The sequence below is a fragment of the Hyla sarda genome, chromosome 5 (assembly GCF_029499605.1).
Source record: "Hyla sarda isolate aHylSar1 chromosome 5, aHylSar1.hap1, whole genome shotgun sequence".
Taxonomy (NCBI): Eukaryota; Metazoa; Chordata; class Amphibia; order Anura; family Hylidae; genus Hyla; species Hyla sarda.
The window spans coordinates 222,452,227-222,471,787 of record NC_079193.1 but is presented as its reverse complement, the minus strand read 5'-3'; the positions used below and the strand labels follow the sequence as shown (position 1 = coordinate 222,471,787).

General features: G+C 39.6%; 1 protein-coding gene across 4 annotated transcripts in view; it reads left to right on the top strand.

Moving 5' to 3' along the window:
• The window catches only part of HIVEP1 (HIVEP zinc finger 1), a 285,521-nt gene that overhangs the window by 183,762 nt on the left and 82,198 nt on the right, over nucleotides 1-19,561 (top strand). For 2 of the 4 annotated variants that reach the window (XM_056521170.1, XM_056521169.1), the window contains exon 3: nucleotides 7,604-7,657. In XM_056521170.1, the coding sequence (XP_056377145.1) occupies nucleotides 7,604-7,657 (54 nt within the window). Of the gene's footprint in view, nucleotides 1-265; nucleotides 410-3,035; nucleotides 3,260-7,603; nucleotides 7,658-19,561 lie in introns of those variants that run through there. The other 2 variants (XM_056521171.1, XM_056521168.1) reach the window with 2 other exon arrangements.

Sequence of the window (19,561 nt, the reverse complement as noted above, 5' to 3'; positions counted from 1 at the left end):
ATACAGTACTAATAATCATATTGGGACTATCTATATCTCTTAAATATATTGGATCAGCTAGTTTTGCCATACTGCTTAACTATAATGAACTACATCAAACAATATTGAACTGAAATGTATTAGAATAATAGGAATCTAATTAATTTTCCAACTTACTAGATATCATCCATGACTATCATTAAGGGTGTGTGTAAGCACCATAGGAAATAATAGTAAGTGGGAGAATGAATGAATAAAACAGTGATCAGCGCAGAATACAGATAGCAGGTACGGAGTCCTTTGACATGTGCAGCGCAGATGCAGTAAACAAATGCATGTTGTGCATTAAATGTGCAGAAGTACAAGTTCCCTGACATGCGCAGCGCAGTGTTTATACGTATTGAGGACGAATATGATGATGGAGGTGACGGTAAGTTAGCTGATAGGTGTCCCCTTCACTAGAGAAGACGTTTTGAACCAGGATTGGTCGCAAGTGATGCGCACATTGGTGCTCTGTTCAAATGGGTCATCGACAGAGCACATACTGTATAAGGAAGGAGTTCCGTTCACGTGGCCATTATCCTCACTCCCTTGAGAAAGTCAGCGGGGGCTGACGAAATATTGGGATGTGAGTGGCTAGTGTATTGTTTTAACAAGCATCCTTCAATGCCAGTGAATCAGACATATACAATACATCCTTGAGTCATGGATTGGAGTATATTCCATGACAATTCAGATAGGGAGAAGGATGTACTACTATAATGTTCTGAACATAGGCTGTGTTTTTAAAGCGTAAATCACACATAGTATTTACATTATATTATAAGAGATTATAATAAAGATTATAGTTTTAAGGGGGATTTCTAGTTTAGGGTAAGCCCCTTGGGCGGTGACCCCTAAAGGTTGTTGGTTGCATTAACGCCCTCAAATCTTTAGGGATTTTTGTTGTATTTCCATAGGCTATGTATAATATAGCATTTGCCAAACAATTGATTCTCCTCTAACATGATAACATTCAAAAATAAAATAACCCACTGCAAAAAATCAACTCTGGTTTTTAATGTGGCAATGAAAATCCAATTACCTACAATAATTTACTTTTAGTTTTATAACAAGCATTGGGGAATAATGAGATGAACCAATGTATACTTAAAGTCCTAGCCGTGTCATTTAGCCAATTTGATAAATGGCCCAGAATTTTCTGAACAGAATCAGTGCATTGGCTCACTGAAGGTCGGTAGTTTTTATTGAAGCTCGTGGTTTGCTTTGCCAGTGAATTAGATCACCCCAGAAGCCAGCGTGAATTTTTTTGTCCTGATCCAGGAATAAAAATCTCAATGAAAAATAACCCAGAAGGTTAAATACCTGCATTACATTTCACAGTGCATCGTGTATTGCCAATAAGTATAATAGTGTAGGAAATCTAGAGATAAAAATTTGTTAAAGGGTTACTCCCGCACTACACATCTTATCCCCTATCAAAAGGATAGGAGATAAGATGTTAGATTGCGGGGATCCTGCCGTTGGGGACCCCTACAATCTCCAACAGCACCCCCATTTTTCAGGTGCACAGAGTGAGGATCGCTTTGTGGCTAATGATGGGCGGTGCAGGGGATGGAGTATCATTCAGTCATGGCTCCGCCCCCTCGTGATGTCACGCCCCGCCACCTTAATGAAAGTCTATGGGAGGGGGCGTAGCGACCTTTACGCCCCTCCCATAGACTTGCATTGAGGGGGCGGGGCATGATGTCACGATACTCTGTCCCCTGCACTGCCCGTCATCAGCCAAAGAGCGATCCTATCCTGTTGATAGGGGATAAGATGTTTAGCGCCGGAGTACCCCTTTAAGCCACTCAACGGACCCTCTAATATGGTGTTTGTTGTCCATTCTTCGGGAACCTTGTTATAGTGTAGAAGAAGCTATGCAGAATGATATATAGTAGGAATCGACCGGTTATCGGTTTGCCCGATATTAACGATTTTGGACGTTATCTGTGTCGGCAATTACCGATTATCTGAATGCCCCGGTTTTTACAGGTGAAAAATGTTTAAAAAAAAAAAAACTGCAGAAACCACACTGCTGCACATCAACTTAATTGGGTGACCTTACTCTTAGATTGTCAGACTAGGGGACATCAATCATCCCTGATTTCCTCAATAACATGAATCTTAGGTTTGGTCAAACATGCATGTTATTTCACTAGGAGGATGATACAAGGCTACTAGATGCCTCTTAACACTTTGATGGGGAGAGATTTAATTGGATCATTTACAGTCCAACCTGTTGGAACCATAAACCTTTGACAGAGTCTGTAAAATTGAGTTGGTCTGAAAGTCTGTAGCTGACCCTGGAAAGTTCTGATTTGGTATAGAAACAGGTGAATATAAGCCATAACAGGGCAGATGTATCCATATTTTTTCAGACAGAGAAATATACAGAAGTTAAAGGGGGACTCCAGTGGAAAATTATTTGTTTCTGATCAACTGGTGCCAAAAGATTAATCAGATTTGTAAATTACTTTTGATTTAAGAATCTTAAACCTTCCAGTACTTATCAGCTGTATGGTTCTTTTCTGTTTAACCACAGTGCTCTCTGCTGACACCCTTTACCCTTTCAGTACTTGCTGACACCTCTGTCCATTTTAGGAACTGCCCAGAGCAGGAGAGGTTTGCTATGGAGATTTGCTCCTACTCTGGACAGTTCCTAAAATGGACAGAAGTCTCAGCAGAGAGCACTATGGTCAAACAGAAAGGAAATTTAAAAAGAAAAGAACTTCCTCTGGAACATACAGCAGCTGATAACTACTGGAAGGATTAAGATTTTTAAATGGAAGTAATTTACAAATCTGTTTAACTTTTTGGCACCAGTTGATTTTAAAAATTAGTTATTATTTGTTACATGTAGCTGCAACTTGCGATTATTTCTAAAAATTGATGTGGGGACCAGGGAAGGCTTAACAGGAGGGCGGGAGTAAGTGGGACTGCACTGTGAAGAGTTAACAGGGGAAAAGATAGGGGACAGCACCTGAAGGGTTAACCTAGGAGTATCATTGCAGGGAAGAAGGAGCAGTTCACAGACCTTAGTGTTGGCCATCCTTCTGCACCAGGAAGATCTGTCAGCTTCTGGCCAGACAGGGGGGCTCCCGCAAGGTCGAGACCTGAGGAGCCAATGACATGGAGGCGACGCTGGCTTCTGGACAGCACTCCAGGCCGTAGTCTCAGTACTGAAGGTAGTCGCAGATGTGGCAGGCTGGCAGCATCTTCAAAAAGGCACCGGTGGGTAAGTGGAGATGAAGGGGGACATGTAGGGGCAGACTGAGGGGCTAAAGGGCAGGAAAAATAGCAAAAATAGTAGAAATCCTGTTAATAGACCTGACGGTGCCTGTTGTGCCCCATTCAGGGTCCATTAGGTGCAAAATAAAAAAGGCTAACAGACCCAGAACGTGATGGAGCACCGCGGTGATGTGAACTTGGCCTTGATGGCACAATATATTTTCACTCTGTTTGGCTAAATGGTAGTATTATGGTAGTATTATGTGATGCCCTTTCATGACAGGTCGGTCAACTCTAATAAAAAGAGACCCCTCTGAACTCTGGCCCAGATATTACTGATCGGAATGTTTCAGGGGCTCAGTTGCTTTTTCAGCATTATATAGTAACTGTCATTTATGTTTTTTGCACAGTAAAAGATCCCGTGCACAGGTGACTTTCCTGGAGTAGTCAGAAGGCCCCTCTCCGTGTCATTTCAGGAATTTCTTATCTTGCTATCTAGCTACACATATTGTTATTATTTGGACTAATAAACTGTAAAAATGATTTAGAAGTATGATTCATTTGGATTTCCTAGAATCCGGCGTCCTCTGTCAGCTACAAGAGCTGCTCTGAAAAGAACGCATTAAGTGGCTGTCTGGGCTTTGCAATGAGATTAGCATCAGCATGACCGCTTGCAATACATTCAGTACTAATCTGTGAGCACACAGGGTGACCTCACACGCTTTGCACATTAGCATTGCCGCACCAGCCTTTACCAGGTGTACAAACATAATACAGCCCCGTCAGGCCGTACTTTCTGCAGTTCTGCTCCTTTGGTTACAAAAGACATGGCTGCTGGCCATGCTGTATAGGCCAGACATTTCCAATAATGCCAGTTTATGGATTTGCCTTCCAAGATTTTCCAGCAGAGAAAAGTACATCTGCTTGTATGATGCTCATTCCTGCGCAGTCATATTTATGATCTGATTTTATTTCTAGAGACCACACTGTGCTCTAAGTTACTATGAAGACTGTTTTCCAGAACAGATTCAGTGTTAACGTTTTTTTCTTTCAACCCACAGGAACACTGCAAAAATACTCACATATACAGTATGTCAAGAAATAGGAAGTGTTACAGTAGCTAATAGGGGTACTCTGGTGGAAAACTTATTTTTTTTATAGAACTGGTGCCAGAAAGTTAAACAGATTTGTAAATTACTTCTATTAAAAAAAATCTTAATCCTTTTGGTACTTTTTAGCAGCTGTTTGCTACAGAGGAAAATCTTTATTTTTTTTTTATTTTTTTTTGTGTTGTCCACAGTGCTCTCTGCTGACATCTAATGCCCTTATCAGGAACTGTCCAGAGCAGGAGAAAATCCCCATAGCAAACCTATGCTACTCTGGACAGTTCCTGACATGGACAGAGGTGTCAGCAGAGAGCACTGTGGACAACACAAAAAAGAAATTCAAAAAGTAAAGAATTTCCTCTGTAGCAAACAGCTGCTAAAAAGTACCAAAAGGATTAAGATTTTTTAATCTGTTTAACTTTCTGGCACCAGTTCATTTAAAAAAAAAAAAAAAAAAGTTTTCCACCAGAGTACCCCTTTAACATATGCTGAAAATTACTTATGCTTCACCATGTACCTTTTTATACATTGATAATGCGTTGTCATGTAGCCTTTCAGGTCACTGTGCTGTTGTGAGGCTAAAACTTCATCTATACAACTTTCCTGCACTTGTGGTCTCCAGTAAGAGAAGCTTATCTCAGGTTTAGGGTATCACAGCTTGGATGAAATCTTCAAACTATCTGCCATGAAATTGATCAGATAAATCCACACCATATTGTGCAGATTTGCCTCTGTGCATGAGTGTACAGCGGTCCCTCAAGTTACAATATTAATTGGTTCCAGGAAGACCATTGTATGTTGAAACCATCGTATGTTGAGACCATAACTCGATGGAAACCTGGTAATTGGTTCTGAAGCCACCAAAATGTCATCTAAAAATAGGAAAAAGTGAGGATTAAAGATAAATAAGTAGATAACTAATACAGATAAAGCAAATCCCTACATATAAAAGTAATAAAGATCTGCTGGGAGCTGTAAATCACTGTCTATTTCAGTGTTTCCCAAACAGGGTGCCTCCAGCAGTTGCAAAACTACAACTGCCAGCATGCCCGAACAGCCAAAGGCTGTCCGGGCATGCTGGCAGTTGTAGTTTTGCAAAAGCTGGAGGCAACCTCTTTAGGAAACATTGGTCTATGAAGAGGACAGGAGCTTCTTCAGGGTCCTGTACAGAAAACGCAATGTCCTAAAAAAAAAAAAAAAAAAAAAAGGAAAATGGAGCCAAACTCACCTGGTGTCCAAAGGAGCAGCTAACCCTGGCACAGGTAAAGAGTACAGAACATGTAATACCTCCCTGTACTGTAGGGGGCGTTACCAGACACCAGTCAGTGCATGCACTTTAGGAATACACCGATTTTACCAGTGAAATATTCATTATGATTGGTCGGTTCTTCCGGCCATTGACACGTTTCGCAGATTCCATAGCATTGTATGGTGAGTCTGGTTTCAAGTTACAATGATCCAGAAAAGACTATTGTATGTTGAAACTATTGTATGTTGAGGCCATTGTAAGTTGAGGGATCACTGTAAAAGTTCTAAGAAGCATTTGGGATACAAGGAGGTGGGCCATGGCTATTATTCCAGTAGAAGTGCTGTAGGTATGTTTAAAAGGGGCACTCTGCCCCAAGACATCTTATCTTCTAAGATGTCTGATCGTGGTGGGTTCGGCTGCTGGGACCCCCCCCCCCCCCCAATCACCTGATGCAAATGTACAGGCGTCAAACGGATGGCCACCCTTCTTTTCTCAAAGCACCACATAAATAGGCCGTATGGGGAGTCTCTAGATGACTTCTGGAAGTTCTGAGAGGGAATTTAGCATCATTTTTAACAGCTCGACAGTAGAGAACACAATCTGTATAATAAATAAATATTATTGGCTTGTCACATAACGGAGGAGAGAATGTCATTCTTTGAAATCCAAGAATAAGTATTTTTCTACTGCACTAACATCTATAAAAAGGCTTTATACATCATGTTTTAGATATTTTTAGCACTGACTCATAACAGTCTTGTATGGAAGATACATTTTCATCACGAAGTAATGGGAACATTAATTGAGACGGTGAGAAAACTTCACAGCACCGATAGGCTGGCAGTCACCTAAGGACATTTTGCTTTTGCCAAATCTGAAAATTTTTGTTGTGTTCAGTGCCGATGCCAGATGGGTTTCTGTGAGGTGTGAGTGATTTTCCGCAGCTTAATATTTTTGTATGTGTGCATGATCTCACTCAATCCTGACATGAACCCAACAATGTTTGGAGGTTTATCTGACAACTTTTCCTTCTGTAGTCAGCGGAGATAAAAGCCACTTGACTAACATGGAATATATGGTTTATTATCAGAAAGGATAATAATATTGGGGGAGATTTATCAAAACCTATCCAGAGGAAAAATGGCAGAGTTGCCCATAGCAACCAATCAGATCGCGTCTTTCATTTTTTTAAAAGGCCTCTGAAATATGAAAGAAGCGATCTGATTGGTTTCTATGGGCAACTTTTCCTCTGGACAGATTTTGATGAATCGCCCCCAATAAGTTTAAGTACTGGTGATACTTTTGTTAAGTGCACGAAGAGGTAAAGAAACAACAGTGAGCCATGATTGTCATTGCCGTTGTTGTTTTGTGTCATTTCTATGTTTGCAGCTAGCTTCATCATATACATAGACATATTATATATTTACAGCTAGCTTTAAAGGGGTACTCCCCTGGAATTTTTATTTTTTTTTAAATCAACTGGTACAAGAAAGTTAAACAGATTTCTAAATTACTTCTATTATAAAATATTAATCTTTCCAGTACTTATAAGCTGCTGTATAATACACAGGAAGTTCTTTTCTTTTTGAATTGCCTTTCTGTCTGACCACAGTGCTCTCTGCTGACACCTGTGTCCATTTCAGGAACTGTCCAGAGCAGGATACGTTTGCTATGGGGATTTGCTCCTACTCTGGACAGTTTCTAAAATGGGCAGAGGTGTCAGCAGAAAGCAGTTGTGGTCAGGCAGAAAGGAAACTAAAAAAAAAAAAAGCACTTCCTCTGTATTATACAGCAGCTGATAAGTACTAGAAAAATTGGGATTTTTCAACAGAAGTAATTTACAAATTTGTTTAACTTTGATTTAAAAGAAAATATTTTCCAGTGGAGTACCCCTTTAATATTTGCAACTGTTCTTTTATACACATAATGATTTCCTTTTCACCTTTGAATGTACTGTGACATAATAATAATAATTATTTTTTGTTATTTATTCTAGATAAAATAGAAGAAGCACAAAAAAAGTTGAACAGCCCCAAGGAACCCATAAAAGGTAATACATTTCTACAATTATATACTTCTACTTTGTTTCCATGCTTATAGATAGATAGACGGAATGAATTTGAATTCTCACTAATGGAATTGGACAGGTGCAAAAATGTCAAACATTCTATATTTGCAGTCAAGGTGTAGCCCTTGTAGGTCTTGTGGCCCTAACTGCAAATTCATGCAAATATTTTATACCAAGATGCACCTTAAAGGGGTACTCCGGCGGAAAACTTATTTTTCCTTTAAATCAGTTGGTGCCAGAAGGTTAAACAGATTTGTAAATTACTTCTATTAAAAAAAACGTAATCCTTCAGCTGCTGAATACTACAGAGGAAATTCTTTTCTTTTTGGAACATAGTGCTCGCTGCTGACATCACGAGCTGAGTGCTCTCTGCTGACACCTCTGTCCATTTTAGGAACTGTCCAGAGCAGCATATGTTTACTATGGGGACAGTTCTTAAAATGGACAGAGGTGTCAGCAGGGAGCTCTGTGTTCCAAAAAGAAAATAATTTCTTCTGTAGTATTCAGCAGCTAATAAGTACTGGAAAGATTAATAATTTTCTAATAGAAGTAATTTACAAATCTGTTTAACTTTCTGGCACCAGTTCTATAAAAAAAAAAAAAAAAAAAAAAAAGGTTTAGCAGTTCTCTATTTATTGGGCCACCAAACATTGCTGCGTTATTAACTAAGGAGGGTTCATCTTTAGACCAACCAGTGCTATTTAGTATTGTAACTTACAATTTGTGAATTGTTTTCGAAAAACTTTCATATGTATTCATCCTTCATTCCGTCCTCATTCTGAGGATGTTTTATCCAATTCTTAGCTGTGTTCAGCTTTTCTCATTTCCTTCAGGCCATTGGATTTCAGCAGTGTTTTGTTTTTTTTACCAATATTGTGAAAAAGCTATTGCTATTCAGAGTATAATTATATTATTTTTTTTTCCCCATTAATCAACGACATTTTAAAAAAATGAAAGAAGCAATCTTATAGGTTTCTAGGGGAAACTAGTCAACTTTTTCTCTGCACAGGATTTGATAAATTTCCCCTATTGTGTCTAACACATTCTTAATACTTTTTATATTAATTTCCATAGTAGGGCTTCCTTTCTGTAAGTGCTACTACCCTAAAAATATGCGTACTCTGCTGCTTCACTTGTCAAGCTCCTGCTCTGGAACCCTTTGCATTAATCGTGAAAAGTAAATTGAGTATGTTTGACATATGCAAATAGGCTATACTGTTTTTAGAGCAGGAAACACCATTTGCATGATGGCCTCTTTTAGTCAAAGTCTTGCTTACAGGGTATACAAAGCATTAAACATTCAGGTAGTATCCCAATACCTGGTTCTTCTTTATTCTTGTATTAGTAAAATAGTATACATGTAGTAGCACTTACATCACATTTCGGGGTCGTACCAAATCCTTTCTCAAGCATGTGCATGTGCAATACCTAGTTGACCTCCATGACTTGTAAATTTTAAAGGATAATTTTGACCATGTATAACCAACAAATACATCCATTACACTAAAATTTTGCCCTTCTTTTTATGAACTTTAACCTTTAACCCCTTAAGGACACAGGGTTTTTCCATTTTTGCATTTTCATTTTTTCCTCATCACCTTCTAAGAATCAACGCTTTCAATTTTGCACATAAAATTCCATTTTGCGCCACCAATTCTACTTTGCAGTGACATTAGTAATTTCACCCAAAAATCCACAGCGAAACGGAAAAAAAATTCATTGTGCGACAAAATTGAAGATAAAATTTCATTTTGTAACTTTTTTTTTTATTCTCATATTCTAACCCCTATAACTTTTTAATTTTTCTGCGTACGGTCCGGTATGAGGGCTCATTTTTTGCGCCATGTTCTGAAGTTACGTCCTTAGTTCTACGTCCTTAGGAGTTAAAGAGAACCTGTGGCCAACCCACCAAAAATGAGATTGCATTATGATTTAATAGCTTAGTGTGCCCTAATCAGACATCTTCTTACAGTATTTTGATACACCAATCTGTTCCCAAGATATTAGGGTTTATAGTTTGTTTGACAATTCAGGGAATCATTCAGATGGGTGTGAACTTAATTTTAAAAATGGGAATGATGAGGTGATGGGTGGAATTATACTGTCAGAGGGCATGTATTAGGCAAACACGTCCCTCAGTGGACAACAACTACACCCCCTGACTGTATAACCCTGTTGATTACAATATATTTTCTTAAATTACTTAAATTAATTTCACACCCATCTGACTGATTCCCAGACTTGTCAGACAAAGTATAAACCCTCGTCTTTCAGGAACGGAAGGGTGTATCAAGAAACTGTAAAAAAGGTGTGTGATCAGGACACCTTAATCTATTTAATGACAGTAACATCCAAATTTGTTTGTGGTGAACACTGGTCCTCTTTAATCAATAAAAGAAACTGTTCAGAAATTATCTGTCTGCTAAATGTGTTTCTCTGTTATTCAGTGGGTTATTTTTAAACGTGTCTGTACACATTAGATAACTGTCAGCCACGGCTCTACGGCTCTTCTCCCATGGGGAGTGCTGCACATGTCCAGTCTTTCTTTCCACTAACTTTTCTTTGAGGGAGAGATGGGTGTCTGTAATGTACATACTGTATCCATATAGTTTGAATAAAGTGGTGCATGTACCTGACCACAACTCCATTCAAATAGGTGCATTTATATCTTCAGTATTTGGGGGTGTCTCCGCAGTTGGATACTCAAAATTTAGACACATATTTCCTATGAATAAGTGGAAAGTTGTAATTTTGGGATGACATTTTTTAAATCCTTTACAGATACATTCTTTAAATAAAATGTTGTGCAAAAATTTATAGAGACTTTATTACAATGTGTGCTGTTAGTTTACATGAAATAAGAGCAATCAGTTCCCAAGCTTGCCCCTTTAAGCTAGTCTCACAAGCAGTATGCGGTCTGTGCTTCGGTAGTTTGTTTCCAGCTTGAATGATTTCAGATAGTCTAAACACATGCTTATGTTCCCCTGTTTATAGTGCTGGAAGACACACTTGAAAATACTTGTTTATTTATCTGTGTGATTTATTTATTTTTATAATAAATACAATTGTCCATGCCTCTATTTACCGCTTTGTTTTCGCTAACTTACAGTTTTGTTTTGCATTCTTTTAAACCCACAATATAAAATATTATTTCACTGAATTTATGATAATACTTTATATGTTGGGTTTTAACTCCTAGGACTCCCACCAATCACCCAGCTCTACTCCCTTTAAATAATGGACACTCGTTCTACCCCATTCAAGCCAATGGGATCCATCCGGACCTGGCGATGTGCATTGTGCAAAGGGTTCGTTTGGCGCCAAATGAACCCTGAACAAGTCTGAACACAACAGTGGTGTGAATGTAGCCTTAGTTGAGAATTCTGGCACTCAATAAAAGTCTGAGAATTATTGAAATAAAAAAGCTTTGGTTATTTCTAGAACTCCAATAGTGTTGCACAATTCTGCAGAAAACATTCTTGATTTTGAGTCTATTCAAACATTTCTCTAAAGTGATCAGGGTCAATCTTAATAGCAACCTATAAGGACCCCAAAAGTTGGACCTTAACTTGAGATAACATTTATCACTTATACAATTACTTAAATGGTTTCCCATTGAGATTTTGTCTTTATCACTCAAGTACAATTACCCATCAGTAGACTTTACTTACCTGTCAGTAGACTGTATACTGATGTTGATGACAGTTTAATTTAAAGTACAGCCTATATTTTCATATGATTGTATCATGAATCCCTAATGATTTTTATATTCCCTAAAGTCCTTAGTGGACCAAAAGGGAGTTTTTCTGATAATATGACAGTCACTTGCCATTCATGTCATTTTTTTTATTTGGCAGTGTCAGATTATATAAAAGGTCTGGTTATAGTCTGTAATTATGAAGATTCTTGTACATACAATATATGAGCACTGGAACTGCCTGTATAAAATAGCATAATATATAAAATGAGTCTATAAAAAGATATGTATCTTAGAATGTTCAAGTCTGGCCTTACATCACTTTTGAGTGGCCCGATTACTAAGTAGAAGATACTAAGCAAGAGAGAAAGTGTTTTGTAAAATAGACTTTTACATATACCTATAACTGTTTTGTTTTTAAAAAACATAATCTTGAAAGCAAAGTTACCATCAATCAACCATAAAATTTTTTCATCATCCTAGCACTGGTTGGAGTCTTGTAAGCTCGCAGAATCTTTTCTGCCATGGTCATAGTACTAAGTTAAAGGGGTTATCCAGTCAACAGAAAAACTATTGCCTTTTCTGACTCCCATGCGCTCCATTTTTGCCTCGGCTCTGTCTCGAAAGTATAACTTTCAAGATAGGGATACTGTATCAAGATCATTGCCTGTCTGTAAAACCATGCTCCCATCAGGTGGGCAATGAGTGCACAGTGTTGTGGCATGGGTGGTTTGACCTGCATGCAATGCTAGAGTACCTGTCCCCTGTCTGTTATTGGACTGAGGTAGAAGTAGAGTGTTGGGGAGCAAGGGAGGTAATGGGATCTGTCAGGGCCTGTTGGTGTCTGTTGTACACTGGAAACAGTCTGTGATGGAGCTCAACTCAGATACGAATCTAGCCTTAGTCAGAGTAGAGCTTCCTTCCTTTGCCCATTTTCTAGCTTATTTTTGAAGTGTGAGTAGTAATTGTAGTATTCAGAAACCCACATAAACACACTGATAGCATACAAACTCCATGACCACACAAACACACTGATACTGATGGCATACAAACTCCATGACCACACAAACACACTGATAGCATACAAACTCCATGACCACACAAACACACCCATAGCATACAAACTCCATGACCACACAAACACACTGATAGCATACAAACTCCATGACCACACAAACACACTGATACTAATGGCATACAAACTCCATGACCACACAAACACACTGACAGCATACAAACTCCATGACCACACAAACACACTCATAGCATACAAACTCCATGACCACACAAACACACTGACTGCATACAAACTCCATAACCACACAAACACACTCAAAGCATACAAACTCCATGACCACACAAACACACTGATAGCATACAAACTTCATGACCACACAAACACACTGACAGCATACAAACTCCATGACCACACAAACACACTCATAGCATACAAACTTCATGACCACACAAACACACTGACAGCATACAAACTCCATGACCACACAAATACACTAATAGCATACAAACTCCATGACCACACAAACACACTGATGGCATACAAACTCCATGACCGCACAAACACACTGATGGCATACAAACTCCATGACCACACAAATACACTGATAGCATACAAACTCCATGACCACACAAATACACTGATGCATACAAACTCCTTGACCACACAAACACACTGATGGCATACAAACTCCATGACCACACAAACACACTGATACTGATGGCATACAAACTCCATGACCACACAGACACACTCATGGCATACAAACTCCATGACCACACAAACACACTGATAGCATACAAACTCCATGACCACACAAACACACTGATGGCATACAAACTCCATGACCACACAGACACACTCATGGCATACAAACTCCATGACCACACAAACACACTGATAGCATACAAACTCCATGACCACACAAACACACTGACAGCATACAAACTCCATGACCACACAGACACATTGATGGCATACAAACTCCATGACCACACAAACACACTGATAGCATACAAACTCCATGACCACACAAACACACTGATAGCATACAAACTCCATGACCACACAAATACACTGATGGCATACAAACTCCATGACCACACAAACACACTCATAGCATACAAACTCCATGACCACACAAACACACTGATAGCATACAAACTCCATGACCACACAAATACACTGATAGCATACAAACGCCATGACCACACAAACACACTGATGGCATGCAAGCTCCATGACCACACAAACACACTGATGGCATACAAACTCCATGACCACACAAACACACTGATAGCATACAAACTCCATTACCACACAAACACACCCATAGCATACAAACTCCATGACCACACAAACACACTGATGGCATACAAGCTCCATGACCACACAAACACACTGATGGCATACAAACTCCATGACCACACAAACACACTGATGGCATACAAGCTCCATGACCACACAAACACACTGATGGCATACAAGCTCCATGACCACACAAACACACTGATGGCATACAAACTCCATGACCACACAAACACACTGATGGCATACAAACTCCATGACCACACAAACACACTGATGGCATACAAACTCCATGACCACACAAACACACTGATGGCATACAAACTCCATGACCACACAAACACACTGATGGCATACAAGCTCCATGACCACACAAACACACTGATGGCATACAAGCTCCATGACCACACAAACACACTGATGGCATACAAGCTCCATGACCACACAAACACACTGATGGCATACAAACTCCATGACCACACAAACACACTGATGGCATACAAGCTCCATGACCACACAAACACACTGATGGCATACAAGCTCCATGACCACACAAACACACTGATGGCATACAAACTCCATGACCTTAATTTGACTTGGACCCAGAACGAATATCTTGTTGAATTCTCTTTATATACTGTAGCAAGAGATTTAGAAGGTTCATTAGTATCTTTTAAAAAGAAGGAAACATGTGGGCTGTTTTCCAATCTATATGTTGGGTATCATGCAGCGTATGTATAATGCAGTGTTTGTACATTTATAAATGTGATATATATATATATATATATATATATATATATATATATATATATTTGTTTTTTAAAGAAATTTCTCATTGTACCACAGCATTATTTTAAACTGGTTTTGTTTAACTTGTGTTTTATTTTCTGCACTGTGTCATTGTATTTAGTGTAAAGCTTCATAAAAAAAAAACACACAAAAAAACTAGTGAGTGAGAGCAGGATAGCAAGAGATGGGAACGCAAGGAAGGAAGAAAGTAGGTGTTATAATAATGCGTGGGCTTGAGTAGACTGGAACTGGCAGCACTGAGAATTAGTACAATAGCATGGCTTATTTTGCCAGACCAGGACTAGAAATTGTAAAGACATAAGCACCTGAACATAACAGGTACGTTTATTTATTACATATACAATAAGACTTTGGAATATTATGTGACAAAAAATTATACATTCATATGTATGCTGTTTTCATAATGTATAAATACATTGGTGGAAATATATTTATCTATTCTCCATGAAATGAGTGAAGTTTATCTTAAACACTGCTGAACACTTTCATCTGCATTTACTGCTGAAATAAATGTTTTTTCTTCTTTCATGATACACTATGGTGTTCCAATAAAGATTTTTTATTTTATACTCTTACGGCACCTCCCACTACTGGACAAGAAACTTAAAAAAAACACACCTCCACATCCTCAGTTCAGGTTTCCTTTCTGCCTGATAAGACTCCCCAGGGGAGCTCCGGTAGACACCTCTCCATATAAGACTGCAGGACCCCTGACAGTAATATGATTTGGGGGGGTCTAGTTTTAGTAGACTGGGGTCTTGTGCAGGGGTCACCCAGAACATTTCTTCATGTCCCAGTCTGCCTCTGAAGCTCGCTGCCTGGCATTTGTGGGGTAGGGAAATTCTGTGCTGTTCCAGCCATTCCAGAGTGCTTAGGGTGCTGGGGATGCAGGGTTCCTAATAGTGTGCACACTGAAGCTTATCACCGCTGGTTCATTCCACATCCTTCATTTTTTGATGACCATGACTTTCCCATTGAGGATATTGAGAAGCTACTTAAAGCAATGATAGTGACTTTCAATATTGAGGACCATAAGGAGTCTATATCCGTTTAACCCCTTAAGGACCAAGCCCATTTTGACCTTTAAAGGGTATTCCGGGCAAAAACATTTTAGCCCCTATCCAAAGGATAGGGGATAAGATGTCTGATCGCGGGGGGCCCGCAGCTGGGACCCCCCGAGATCTCCCTGCAGCACCCGCATTCTATGCGGGAGCAGCATCCCCAGTTTCGGAAACCTCCGGGACTGGGGACGTGACGTCACGCCACACCCACTCCATTCAGGTCTATGGGAGGGGGGGAGAGGAACTGGGGGGGGATGAGCGTCGGTGGGTTAGGATTACGGGGGGAGTGTAGATGAGGGGCCGTGAAACTACACTATTGTTTCATATTTCCCGGGTGGTGCCGTGATTGGCTGAGACCAATCGGCCAATCACGACACCGCCCGGGAAATATGAAATTACAGTGTAGTTTCATATTTCTGGGAGCCGGCCCCAGGGGAGAGCCCTATAAATGTAATAGCATATTTTAGTGTTTTTTTTTTTTTTCTTCTCATTTCAGCTCCGTATATGCAGAGGACTACTTTGGATTTTTCCGCTTTTCTTTGTTACCCCGTGACCCACCGCCACAGGGGTGCCGGGAAGAGCCGGTACCAATAGGCCTGGAGTGTCAAAAATGACACTCCTGGCCTAGGCTGTAACAGGCTGGCATTATTTAGGCTGGCGAAGGGCCAGTAACAATGGTCCTCGCCCACCCTGCTAACATCAGGCTGTTGCTACTTGTTTTATATCTGACTGTGAATAAAAATATAGGGAACCACACACGTACGTTTTTTTTTTCTCTATTTTTCCAAAAAATGTGTGTGGTTCCATTGTGATACTGGCCCTCCCCAGCCTAAATAATGCCAGCCTGTTACTGCCTAGGACCAGGAGCGCCATTTTTGATGCTCGGGCCTGTTGGTACTGACTCCTCCCGACACCCCTGTGGCAGTGGATAACAGGGTAATAATTGGGGGTTAGCGTTGCTGTTTTTGAGGCTAACACTAAGCCCCGGCTTAGTAATGGATTCTGTCTATAAGATGGCTTCCACTACTAAGTCTGTAAAGTAAATTTAATGAAAAACACAGCACATAAAAAAAAAATTAAAAAAATATTCCCCCCCAAAAAACATTCCCCCCTTACAAGTCTTCTTTAAGCATTTTATTTATTAAAAAAAAAAAAAATAAACACTGGTCATCTACTTAGTCCACTGAAGACACAGAAGTCCTTTGCATACACAGCTCTGAAATGAGAAGAAAAGAAAACCCCAACAAGTAGTTTTGTAAATTTAAGGGAAAAGTGGTAAAAACTTTCAATAAACACAGAGGTGGGGTTTCCTAGAGGTGTTCTGAAGTAATTTATTGGTTTTTGCTTATCTATATATATATATATATATATATATATATATATATATATATATATAAATGGATATAGGCAGCACACCAAAATGGGTGAAAAAAGTAAGTGCTTTTATTCCAAGGAGAATTGACAACGTTTCAGCGATCTCTCACCGCCATTTTCAAGTGATTCACAAGTGATACAAGCGGGGTTAAATACCTCCCCAAATCAGTGACATCATTAACATTTACATATCATGTGACATCTGACATGTTATAAACAAAGTATAAAACTATACAAACCAATAAATATAAACATGATCAATTTAGTGTATTCTATACTGTGGTACAAAGTGTATACATCTCTGTATTCCGATCGCCAATCATTTATCGGATCGGGTTGTGATATAAATGTACAATTACAACAGTGATCGTGTAAACAAAACAAGTAAAAAAGGGGTTAAAAGACGTTACCCAATCAAGCAAACCCGTTTGTTTTAGCCGGCCTCTTCGCAAACGCGCCATGATCCGCAGACCCGAGTCCACATGGGACGCCGGGATCTACTTCCGGTGTAACCGGAATTCAACCAATCATAGTAACGGCGTCCCTGGTAGTCATAGAGACCTCCCGACCTGTCAGGTAAACAATCACTTGCGCATCGCGGCCAAGCTCCGTGGCTCTCAGCGCATGCTCAGTGTATATATCGGTGTTCACAAGCGCCATATTAATTCAGGGCAAATAAACATTAGGTTATGTAGCGAACTGCTGGCAAAGCACTTCACTCAATTGATAAATGTATAGTAGGAATCATATAATTCCAATATTGTAACCCTGCACACATGCTAGAAAACAGTCAAGGGACCTGGACACTTGCCCTCTGTTATGTACCGCACGGATCTGGGTGCGACTTATGGAATCCATAGGGTCCCAAAGTACGCTTCTCCCTACCAGATTGGTAAAAGTCTCACCTTCTGGCTGTTAGGATACTTCACCAGACCGTTCCTGTCAATACAGAGGTGTCCAACGGCAACCCATCATACACGTGACAATCATACCAGGGCACAACATTTGTAGTAAATCAGTTAAAGAACATAAGGGGTAAATGTCTTACAGTATCAATATAAGTATAGGGGCGCCGTCACTATACTGATGAATTTTAAGCAAATATAAAAATTAAGAATTAAAAATAGAAATTATAGAAAAAATTATATACAAAAAAGAATGCGGATCCGTGTTGAGGTACTCGGTTCTTTTCTCAGGGTTGCTTGATTTTAACGTCGATAATCAATACTTCAAGATTTCTGAAATTTAAGACGACAAGTATTAGTAAATAATATCACTTGTAGAATACATAACCACACTGAACATACACTGGGACCCTACAACAATTATCTCATCATCATCCTTGGCGTAACTACAAATTCTACGTTCAGACCATTTGGTTTAAGGGAATTGAGGTCATATATCCACCTCAATTCTCTTTTCTGTAGTGCGGCGACCCTATCTCCACCTCTCCTTAGCGATGGAATATGATCTACCACCATACATTTTAAATCCTGTTCTCGATGTCCCGCTTCCAAAAAATGCTTGGACACCGGTAAATCGACTCTCCCTTTGCGTATAGAGTATCTATGTTGATTTAATCTTACTTTGAACTCACATTTTGTCTCTCCAATATAAATAAACCCACAGGGACACCACAAAATATAGACCACAAAATCACTCTCACAATTAAGGTAGAATTTTATAGGATAAGTTTTGCCTGTCTGGGGGTGCGTGAATGTATTTCCCCTCTGCACATACCTACAATTCACGCACCTCCTACAGGGAAAGCATCCCTTTGCCTGTACTGAAACATATTTCTGTGTTTGAATTTGTTTGGACACATCCGCCCTTACTAGCTCATCCTTCAAATTTCTGGCCCTACGATAGGACATGAGGGGCATTTCCCTAAATTCAGGAATGTTGGGAAAACTTTCACTGATCAAGTACCAATGTTTTTTTAATTTTTGGGCAATCTGTCCTGATACTTCATTAAAGGTAGAAATAAATGGAATACGTGTTGTCTGATCTCTTTTAGTTCTAGATATCCTCTGTCCCCTCCTTTCCTCATAAAGCCTCTCTTTCTGTCTATTAACCAGAGTGGAGGGATAACCTCTGGTCATAAATTGGGTTGCCATTTTATTTACTGCCTGATCCAATTTCTCACTACTGTCAACAATTCTGCTGGCACGTAGAAATTGGCTGTATGGCAGTGACTCAATCATCTGTCTCGGGTGGCACGAATTAAATTGTAGCAGGGTATTACAGTCTGTGGGCTTGTAGTATATGTCTGTAGAGAGTCTATGATTTACAATAGAAACTTCTGTGTCCAAAAATTGTACCTTATCTTGTGAATAGGTCAGGGTAAACTGTAAGTCCCTGTCAACACTGTTCAGGTATGTTTGGAATTCCAATAATTCCTCACCCGTGCCATCCCAGATCAAAAAAATATCATCTATGTAGCGCCACCACCCCAGGATCTTCCTGGAGTGGTGGGCTACATAGACGTGGCTTTCCTCGAACTCTCTCATCACTATGTTCGCATACGTGGGCGCCATGTTGCTGCCCATGGCAGTCCCACGTAGTTGGACATAGTATTTTTCATCAAAAAGAAAATAATTATTCTGTAGTACAAACAGTAA